Consider the following 11,177-nt stretch of genomic DNA (forward strand, 5'->3'; position numbering starts at 1 on the left):
ACAGCATAGTATCGCAATATTTTCAATACTGTATCTGTACACAGACGCCAAGTATCAATCTATTATTATATTTTTGTCTGCTTGGCAATCTCATTAGCAGCAGTAAAATTTCGTAGTGAGATGAACAAACAGAGAAAAGTGTCTTTTTAGATAAAACAGATGTTGACTAAGTTTCCTTTTGGGGACATCATTTGAAATGTGGAAAAATTTGCAATAATACAATAATACCGTATTGTGGCATAAGTATTGTGAGGCCTCAGGTGACTCCCACCCCTACTTTAAACTATAGCAGGTTTATAAATGGGTCACACACACACCCAGAGAGCAAATACAGACCGCACACACCTCGCACCTCAGAACCTCCTCCTCAAACTGTTGGAAACACAGAGAAAAGTGATCTCCCCCCTCCACCTGCCAAAACTGCACCATTAACCCCAGTCTCATGTATTAAATTAGTCTAATCTTTTACAACAGAAAACCAGTCACCCTTCTTTACCCCGCAGCTGTACTTGCTTCAGCTTGTTATGCTAATGCATTTTCTGCCGCTTCCACCTCTTCTTATTAATCCCAAAGTAAAAGCACTAAGCACATTTATCGGACATTCCTTTGTGGGGGGAGGAGGGGAGTCACCTCATCCCCTTTTAATTTTAAAACTCTTTCCTTGCCCTTCTCTTTAATCTTATGAAAGAAATAATGAAGCTGACTGAAGATCATGAAAGAAGAAATGTGAAGTTTGTGAAGAAACATAACATCTGCCTAGTTGGTCAATTAAACCTCACACAGAAACATGAAAGCAAAAAAAAAAAAAAAGAAGAGAAAAATCCAACGGGGAAAAAAACAGAGGAATCCCCCAACTTTTATACTTTTATCATTTAATGGCTTTCCAGTTTCTTCCACTCGCTGCAGTCTCTAATCAAACAGGCAAGAGGAAAAGGAAATGTGAAAGGAAAGACAAAGTCCTGCATGGTAAGCAAGGAAGAAATAGGGTGAGAGGAGCGAGGAGTCCAGGGACAGTTTGTGTTAAGCCCCACCTAAGGGCTGGGAGAGCTTAATGTGAAGGACTGAGGGTAAAAGGCAGCGAGAGGGCAAAGGTCAAAAGTCTGGAGGACAGGAAATTAGCCACACCTGAGGATTTACGGAAAAGGGCAGCTTGAAGCACTCGAGACTACAACAAAACCCACCAGCATGTCTGTCTGTGTGTAATCAGTTTAAAACCGAAAGAAGACTTCAAAGCCTTTGTTTCACATGTCAAATATTTCTCGTCCTAAAGCACAGGAAACTAGTACATTTCTTTTCAATAGAAGATTCCATGTCGATTATATATTGAGGAGACCAGTAATTCCTTTGTGTCACCCAGCCTCACACTCATTTATTTATTCTTCCAACCACCAGTCTATCTCCATATCAAGCATACCCCCTCCCCCCCTTCTCTCTCTTTCTTTTCTTCCCCACCATCCATCTCCATCTTGCAACATGGTGGGGCTTTGCTTGGCCTTCATCCATTTCCACCTGTCAATTAGCCAGGAACCAAATCCCTCTCCATCTTTTGAACAGGACAAAGACGGGAGCATTACGCAGAATCCCTCACGCTGTCACGGGGCGCTCACGAAAGTCCCACTGATACACAGATACTTAATCTTCTAACTGTTTGATATGCTGTGGCCAATACATCCAAGAAAACCAACAGAAATACATGTGTCTCACTGCTGATCTCCAACATTCAGGATCAGTCGGTGTGTCACCGATGTGGTGCATTGTGCAAAGCTCAGTTATATCACATCCTGTAGTAATCGTACAAGTCTGAGCAAAACCTGCTCAAGATATTGTGTGTAAGTTCCATTTTACGTGAAAATCTGTGATTTTAAACCTTTTCATGACTTCCATTTACATCCATAAACACACCATTTCAACCCCCTGAAGTATGTCAACCAAGGCAGATGGCACCAAAGGAGGACTCAACAGAATTTAAACTTCCAGGGCAAAAAAATGAAAAACTTTATTTTTTCTCCACCGGCAGGAGCAGAAAACAGACAGGAAGCTTTACAACCACCTGACATGCCTACAAAGTCATTGGATAACAATATTTATTTTGTATGTCTAAACTCCCACTATTGAACAAACACACCAAGTTCAGCATGTTTAATATGAGGCAAATAAACGTATTAAGGGAAATCTAGGTAATCAGTAGGAAGTACGTAGTTCAACACATTGGAATTTGGTGAGCTAAAAATGGCAAAAACTGCAATTCCCATTGAAGGTAAGTTGGTGAAAATAAGTCACTTAGGAGTGAAAAAGGTCCTTAGAAATTGACATTTGCTGTATCTTTGCAGGCTCGCACTACCTGAGCACTGAAAGGAAGGCATCAAATGACTAATGTGAGCCTGTTACTCTTCTGCATTTCAAAAGAATAAAAACACAGCAAATGTGAACTTCAAAAGACAGTTTTTTATCTGAGTGTAGACCGGTTTACTTTCAAAATTGAATGAGTAGAAATGGACAAAGCCAGATGAGGGAAATTGGTTACTCCAGAAGAAAACTGAAACATGTACTCCTGAAACAAACTGAACTTCACAGATGGGTCATTTCAAAGTGTAAGAGAACAAGCGGGAGAAATTTCCCTTTAAGAGGTTTCCGACTTACCTGTCAGCATCTCCCTGTCCTGACGACATGTTTCGGTGGAGTGTCTCTCTGACGGCGGCCATGCTATCGGGCAGGCGGTTCAGGCGCCGCGTGTACAACCCCAAACCTCCGTCAGTCATATAACTGCAAAACACAACAAAGCACGTCAGAAATCATCACCATTAAGCAATTCAAAGGCACACAATTAAAGGGCTCAGAGAGGATGATTTGAAGTTGTGTAGTACCCCACTTTGTCTAAGACCTTGGCCAGAGTTATAACACTCTTCTTTTATTTCTTCTCAGAGCTGCTTTAGTTGTGTATAGATCAGGAGGAGCCCACATCCATCTAGTTTTCCAGTCAAAGCAAAGTTCTCATTAATCAGGGCCAAGCGCTTGGCAAAGAGCTCCCTAACAAACACAAAAGACAGCAAACTATAGGACTAATGACACGTTTCTCTCATGTGGCCAGTGGTAAACAACAGTGGTGTGTAAAAGAAGTGGCAGCTCAGTAGACAGAGGATGAGTCTGTTCTTTATTCCAACAACGAGGATATCACCATTCATCACATCCACTCTATGCTGGGATATTATGATTGAGTGAGTAGCTGAACATTATAAAAAAAGCTAAAAATACACTATGTATAAATGCAAGCTGAGCAGGCTTCCCTTCATAACGGAAAATTACATTCCAATGGACTCGATTTATTGGTTGTTGGAGTCCGAAACCTCAACACTTTAAACAAACATTCCCATTCAAACTAAAACAACACCAACTAATTCCCCAAACATTTACTCGTGGAGGAGATTCCTAATGGAACTAAATATTGACTCATTTAACCCAGGTGTAATTTAATGAAATGTTTGCTGATTTAAAGTTGAGGCTGGACCGTTCAGACAGGGAATGCTTTCTGTGTGGGGTTGTGATGATTCGGTTTTGGCAGTTGAGTGATTAGAAAAATAAACCCAGCAAAAGTTCAACCACTGAAACACTTTCTGTGTTATCTCTGTGTGGATGTCAGCAAGACACCCACACAAACACACACACACACACACACACACACACACACACACACATGTACTGTATATACAGTTTACACAGTGTTTCTTATAGACAGAGCTCCTTTGTGTACCCTGCAGTCAAACTGAATCAGCATCTGAGCTGCGAGACAGAAACTGCAACGGCAACCAGAAGTCTCTAAGCAGAGAGTAAACCTGTGCAGATGCTGAACAAACTGCAGCCTATACCATGTTTACAGCCGCAAGTATGATCTTAATTTTTTTCAGTGTTGCAATAATTGTGTTTTGTCTTTGCCACTTGGGTGCACAAAACAAGCTGCTAGATGTTTAATTTCTTCACCAGCTAGTTGTACAGAGGGCCTGTCTGTGGGTTTTATCTGAGTTTTGTTTTTTCTTTTTACTTAACACAGCTGCTGGAAAAAAAGTTGATGAGAGTCGGGTCCGCAGGCAGGAAAACCAAACACTGTGCTAAAAGAGCCTAATATGTTCTGCAGAGCTGCAGCATTGGAAGATTCACTGGAGTGATATAAAACAGATATAAAGCACACTGGGACTGATTTGTTGTACCCAACATCATTTGCAGACAGTTTTAGCGGCAAACTTGAAAGTACCAGATGTACTTTCTCAACAGAACATGAATGCAGTGTAAGGATTGTGCCCACTCTCTCAGGTCATCTGGTAGCCGTCTGCTAACCATTACCCAGAGTCCAATCTAAACAAGTAGATTCAGCATTTTGTTACCATGCACCAAAGAGCTGGAACAAACATGCAGTAGAAAAAGGACAAGCTTGATTTTGAATACCTTTAAAAACAGATTAAAAACGTATAATATTCTCAGCTGCTTTTATGAATCTTAGGTGTTCAAGTTATTACCAAAATTATTTCTATCATTTATTTGTGTTTTTATGTCTTATGCTCTATTTTTATTTGTTTTTAAGGCATTTAAAATTGCTTTTAAGATAAGAAATCATGAATCCAGACTACCACTAAAGCTAAATCAAATTTTCCATGGACCACTAAATATCGGACAAATCAATACCCATGTTTTTTTTAAGATTCACATAATGATTCAAAGAGATGGAGCAATGACAACATAATTTCTTGCACATACATAAGGCTTGTTGTAAAGCAGATTTTCACAATTAGAGAGACAATGTAGACAAGTGAACAATGGTGGGACAGCTGCCACTTATGGGAAGCACCCATTGTCCCAAAGCAAAGTCACCTTGAAGATGGTCAGTCAGTCAGTCTCTCACACACACACACACACACACACACACACACACACACACATTCTTCACACTAATGAGTAACTGAGACTCCCTGTCCAGTTTCAGATTTTCAAATGCCTGTTAACCTGTAACCTTCTGCAGCAGGAGAATCATGTCCAAACAAGAGAGTTTATGGGCTGAACTGGAGGAGCCAGGTAGAGTTTACACAGCCAGGCGTGCAACTAACAGAAGCAAAAGCTCTTGAGTAAATTAACCTGCAGAAATATTTGACTTACTAAAAGAATGCACGCACTGTGGTACTGACAGGAGGAAATTCAAAAACTGTCACGCTATTGCAATAACAATCGCGTCTAGAGCTTGTGGTGTTTTGTCTATATAGTTTGAAACACTCTGACGTACCTTTCTGCCTCAAACATGGTAACACAGTTAGTCCAAAAAAAAAATAAACACGTCCAGGTGAGGGTTGATCCCCTTTTGATAAAAATCTCCTGATCAAGGGTGTCCGTTTTCAACCGCCTGCCTACTGTCTGTTATCAGGTTTGAACCTGTGTGCGAGATCTGCTGTTGTGTAAATAATTTCACCAGGTAAGAGCACGTTTGATCATGGTGATATCAGAAGTGAGTGAGCAGTATCAGTGAACTCTCCACGTATAGATTATGTGTCCATGTGCAGCCTGAGCGTGTGTGAGAGTGTGTGGTGCTCTGTGGGAGCTCAGTGTTGGTATGCCGCCTTTCTCCCCTCAGCTCCACATGCTTTTTGCTCCTGGCGGGAGGTTGGGTCTGTTTGCAAAAAGGTGGAGGAGGGATGGGAGGGAAGGGGGAGGGCAGAGGAGCAACAATACCCCCGAGCCGAGGAGGTGGCGAGGGGGGGGCAAAAAGAAAAAAACAGTGGTGGGGGGTTGGAGAAAACCGATGCGGATACCTAATGTGGTGTCATCAGTCATGCTGTCAGTGATGTAGCACTCAGAGATTACTACCGTTAGACTGCTTTTAATTGTCTAGAGCTGCAACTGATTGCTTTTAATAACAATTCATCGCTTGAATGATTAAGCATTTTGTTTGTAGAATGTCAAAAAATAATGAGAAATTAACACAACTGTCCAGAGCTAAAGATGACATCTTGACATTGCTTGTTTTTCCCAACATTAGTCCAAAACCCAAAGATATGATGTCAAAAATTAGTTTTACAAGGTCACTAACTTATGGTTCTATATTGTTCTGGGAGTTAAAGGGTCGGTAAAAACTAAATATCATATGCTGAGATATCTGTCTTTTAAAATTTCTATTTCCACCCCAAGATGAAAATAATTGAATGCGGTGCACTGCTAATAGCTTTGAAAGAAAAGAAGAATTCAAAACCAAGAAATCCAAAACAAGAAATCAAACCAGAACTATGGAGGTGATAGAAACTTGCTTTGTGATTTTTGTGCGACTCTTTAAGTGACATGTGAGTGTAGGTAAACCGTCAACTGCAGTCTACTGCTGCAATCTAAATGCCAGCTCTTCTCTGGGCAAAAATCCCAGACCTGTTCAGACGAACTCGAAAAATTGATCAGGAATCTACCCATACAATATCAGATGTTAAGGAAATCAGTAAATTATTTTTAATTTGCATTTGCTTTCCTCCCAGGTCCGACACAGCCTGAATATCAAGTTTTCAGAGTGAGCAAATGGCTGTGCTCACCTGTTCACATCACTCACCTGTCCAGGTGTTGCTGTGGCTTGGCCTTTGTCAGCTCTGCCATAGATTCAGACATATCAAGTACTTCAAGAGCACTTAGCTCCCTTAATTTGTACAGCTGCCTCAGGGCTGGGCCAGAGGAAGTAATTCCCACTCCAGGTGTTTAAAGATGTTGCCTTTTTCATCATCTTGTTTCCCTAAGCTTTCAGGCTCTTTTCTATATATGCATTCATCTCAACTCAAACTAATCCCTGCAGCAGCTCTGTTATCAGATCCTGGTCTCTCTCGCTTTCACAGTTGGCACCTTTAACAACTTCATCTGATATGACAGCAGAGGTTTGTATTGCATAGTGTGGCAACCAAGGTATGCAGAAGGCTTGTTACAACATGGATAGTGGTTTTGAGAGAGCAAATAAACAGGTTATCAGCATATCAACATTACTGCGTCTGCAGACAGTGAGGTGGGATACTTGTGGGATCTGAGCTGTTACTTAAATACTACTGAGGCTAAACTGTGGGATTTTATCTGGGACTCGGGTCACAGGCAGGAATAGTGAGGAAGCAAACACTACTGCCCTCTTGTGGCAAGCTTGTATTCAGACAACTCCGCATATTGGGCCACATGGTCAACCACAACACTACAATAACACTTATATTACTTTTTTTACCCATGAATTAGTAAACAGTGTTATGGTAGTAGAGGTGTGGAGAATTATACTGGAAATACAATTTTTGGCTTGTGTGCTACAGAATTTCAAAGTAACTCGATCAACCCATAATCTTTTTTTTCCTAGCCAAAATCCCAAACAGACTACATACGTTTATTATACAAATACTATATGTCACCCTGCAGATTTTTGAAAACAGAATCAGATACTACATTAACCGGCTTATCAAATTACATAAGAACCATCTTACGTTTTAAATTTTAAACAGAATTATGATTATCAGCCATTGCCTCTCTCACTTGACCCCCCCAAAAAGTGCATTCATTGGTAGATGGCAACCTACCAGAATTTCTGCAACTATTGATTATTTGTATTAGCAATAAATTAGGTGATCCTTTATATTGATAAGAAAATCACTAAACAGTGAAAAAAGCCCAGAGTGACATCTTCAATTGTCAAAACTTTGAAAAAATTCAAATCAATATTTAAAAAACAAAAGGGAATTCCATCTATAATGATAAAAAAACAAATAGAAAAAGTAGCAAAACCTGTTTGAATCTGCAGGATTAAAAAGTCTCCATCAGTGTAATCCACTTACCCGCTTGTGACATCATCAGTGCGCGCAGCATTCTTGGTCAGCACGTCTCCATCGCTCATGTAACCAGTGACGTCCACGGCAATGCTGTCCAGGTCAATGTCCTCCCCGGCCCTGTCTCCGAGGTCCACGCTGCAGAGGGCTCCTCCCCTGCCAGCCAGCTGCCGCCGGAGGTGCCCAGGGTAAAGGTAGCGCCCCCCCTGGCCACCGGCCGCCCGGCCACCGTAGCTGTTCCCCATGGAGGGTGCGTCGCCCGCCTGCAGACGAGGGCTGGACTGGCCCAGTCGCCATGAGGACAGGGAGGGACGGGACGAAGTGAGGCTGAGGATGCTTCGACTCCCTCCACTGTTGTTGCTGCTGCCACCACCTCCACCTCCACCTCCACCACTGCTGACGTCTGTGGTGACGCTGCCGTCAAAGGTGGTTTCCAAGGTGCTGATCAGAATGAGAGAGAGGAGAGAATAAATGTGCAATCTGTGATCCACGTGCAAACAAAAGAGAAGTTCCGTTAAATCTGATGAGGTTGTGTTCAAAGCCTCTTCCTTTGCAGTAGTAGAAAAGCTATCATACTGCTAATATGAGAATTAACTGAACTACTCTGAATGCAGTTCTGAGCAAACAGTCATCGACGTCTTAATAACTCTGAAATAAATCTCTACCCGTTTTATTGCAACAGTACAGATAAAAAATAAAAGAAGTTATCTCCAATGAGAGATCACACATTTGGACACCCATACCAGTTGTTTCTTGGTTAAAGGCCTTGACACACCCTTTTTTTTTAACATATTGAAACGGAGTTGGATACGTCAGTAAGAGGAATCCATCTGTTTGGCTATTCAGCTTAAGTGTATTATTGCAAGATAAGAGTTAGGTGATAGTAAGGAAAACAAACGACTGCCGCGATACGCACAGGGCTGTCAAAATTGGCCAAAAATGATGTATGAAGGTTTCTTCTTTAAAAAAAAGAAAAGAAAAAAAAGTTGGACAGATCAAATGTCCAACAAATTCTACAGAAATTGGTTGAAAGAATCTTGACATATAGTACAGGTAAACCAACTGAACAATCTTCTCCTAGCCCAAACTAAATCGAGACGGGTCAGCACTGAGCCGCGAGGCCAGAGCAGAGGTCAAAATTCTGTGGGAGGGAACGTGATTAGAGCTAAACCTGAATCAAAGACCACATGAAAGACACGCCCTGCGATCAAAGCAAAAGATCCCTCAAAAGAAGGATGAGACGGGAACAAGAAGAAAAAAGGAAGTAATACCTGTAAACCTAGACAGACACAGTCTGCTGACCATGAGGCAGCTTCAATCACTGACTCAAATCCCCAACAGTTCTCCTGATTTGGCCTGTTTACCACTCAGCCGTGGCGGCCATTGTAAGGCGCTACACTTTGATGATCCCCAAACAGTGGAGTTTTTGTTTTCGACTGGAACACATTTTATAAACTTATATAATCTCTGAGCAGTGCTGAATTGACAGGGTGAAAAGAAAATGCTTTAGAAAAATCACCTAGAGAAATACTGACTGAATGATATATTACCAATACTTCTCTATTTAAACTTAGTGTTTTCTTAGTCTTTGTATAGTAAAGCTTTGTTTTCCCAACTGAAAAAAACATGCAATAAGCAGTGTTATAAAAATATTATGCAAAATATTAAGCGTAATTATACCTCCTTTTTTGTTATCCACCGTACAGTTCTTCCGATAGAATAAAAGTAATTACAATAAGTTACTTAAATATTTATGAAAGTGCCTAAAAAATTAGTAAAATAGTTCAACAAGTTTGTAAAATTACTATTTACCTCAAGCAATCTTTAAACCAGAGTATGTGGGCTTGGTGGGGTTACAGCACTGAATCAACATGATTGTACTGGATTTTTACCTGTGTGTGACCTGAGTTCCTCGCAAGCTGGACATGGTCTCCTCCAAGTTTTGCCGCAGGTCTGCTATGTTCTTGACGGTACGCAACCGCCTAGTCTCTGGGTCTTCAGCTGAGAATGAGACAAAAAACAAAAGCTCAGAAATATTTACCAGAAGCACAATAAGCCAAACAGAGACGGACCCTTTCACCCACCTGAAAGGTCCTCGATGGAGATCTGGCTGGTCTTGGTGAAAGAACAGTCTCCACCTCTTCCTCCTGAGCCGCTCTCAGTGTTCGCTGGTTGCTCGCCGTCTGTTTGGGATCTGGGAAAACAAATAGGTCGAGGGGATCAAAGGGGGTGGGGGGTGGAGGGTATCATTGAATTCATCATCTGAATTAGTGTGCATTTAGTGGGAATATTCAGCAAATTGTCACGAAAGAGGGATAAACCTGATTAAGAATGAAATCTGCTGTGTTTCAAGTCTTGTGACCGGAGTCCAAAATGAACGCCTGCTAAGCCCCAAATGCCAGGTTGTCTTTGAAGGAGAAATCAATACAGTTCACCCGCTGCACTGGCTGGTGCTTTTTGAGACGACAACGTTTGAACTGCCTCGGGTGAATACAGCCTTTGGTCTTTGCCTGATCCCAGACTTTGTCCTTAGCAACTACTGTACACGCTCTCTAAGAGTGAGCGAGTCAAAAGCCTCTGGCTGCCACTGTGATAGCATGTAAACTTTTCATTTAACTTCTGGTTAAGTGACCTAATATTGGTGTAAACTTCAGGTTATGATTATTATTTTTTTTAATACTTTATTAAAATTTTCTTTCACTCTCTTCCAGACAACGATTTACTTCTGAGTCCATTGCACAGTTGTATACTTTTCATACATGTATAATGAAATTAATATCTATTAATTATAACTGCATAACGCCAAATCAACGTCACATTATTTTAATCCACGTCCACATTTTCTGGCATGGTACTTTGTTTTTAGCGTACCATTCCTTGGCAGGGGAGGGAAAAAGCAACGTCAACATTGATTTGATGTGTCTTATTCCTTCAACTCGCTGTCAAACATACTCTTTCTGATAGGTGGAGCAATATAATCCTGCTGGTAACGGTACCTGACAGGTATACAGAGTAGTGAGGATGGGGGTGTTTTGGAGAGTTGGCTTGGTTAGCCACAGGTCAGGGTGTACAGAGGGAGAAAGGGCAGCAGCGCAGGAAGTGTCAGGGGTTAATGAGGTTAATGAGCGGCTGTTAAAAAGGACTCGTGGAGAACGAGAGGGACCTCCTTCCTTATCACACTGGGACCAGGACAGAGGTCAGACGCACACAACATCCACACATATTTGCCCAGATATATCAAACACACACATGCAGACACACATGCAGACTGTCTGCCTGCCTGTCTGTCTGTCTCCATATATATACACTCACCGGCCACTTTATTAGGTACCCCATGCTAGTAACGGGTTGGACCCCCTTTTGCCTTCAGAA

At 41.5% G+C, this 11,177-nt stretch overlaps 1 protein-coding gene across 17 annotated transcripts in view; it reads right to left on the bottom strand.

Annotated features, from left to right (window-relative positions):
* nav2a (neuron navigator 2a) overlaps positions 1-11,177 on the bottom strand; it is a 220,982-nt gene that overhangs the window by 45,499 nt on the left and 164,306 nt on the right. For all 17 annotated transcript variants that reach the window (XM_034885021.1, XM_034891410.1, XM_034880284.1 and 14 more), the window contains 4 exons: positions 9,890-9,999; positions 9,698-9,806; positions 7,815-8,246; positions 2,641-2,763 (listed from right to left, as the gene is read on the bottom strand). In XM_034885021.1, coding sequence (XP_034740912.1) covers positions 2,641-2,763; positions 7,815-8,246; positions 9,698-9,806; positions 9,890-9,999 — 774 coding nt within the window. The remainder of the gene's footprint in view (positions 1-2,640; positions 2,764-7,814; positions 8,247-9,697; positions 9,807-9,889; positions 10,000-11,177) is intronic.

This window comes from Etheostoma cragini, chromosome 1 (genome assembly GCF_013103735.1).
Source record: "Etheostoma cragini isolate CJK2018 chromosome 1, CSU_Ecrag_1.0, whole genome shotgun sequence".
Lineage (NCBI taxonomy): Eukaryota > Metazoa > Chordata > Actinopteri > Perciformes > Percidae > Etheostoma > Etheostoma cragini.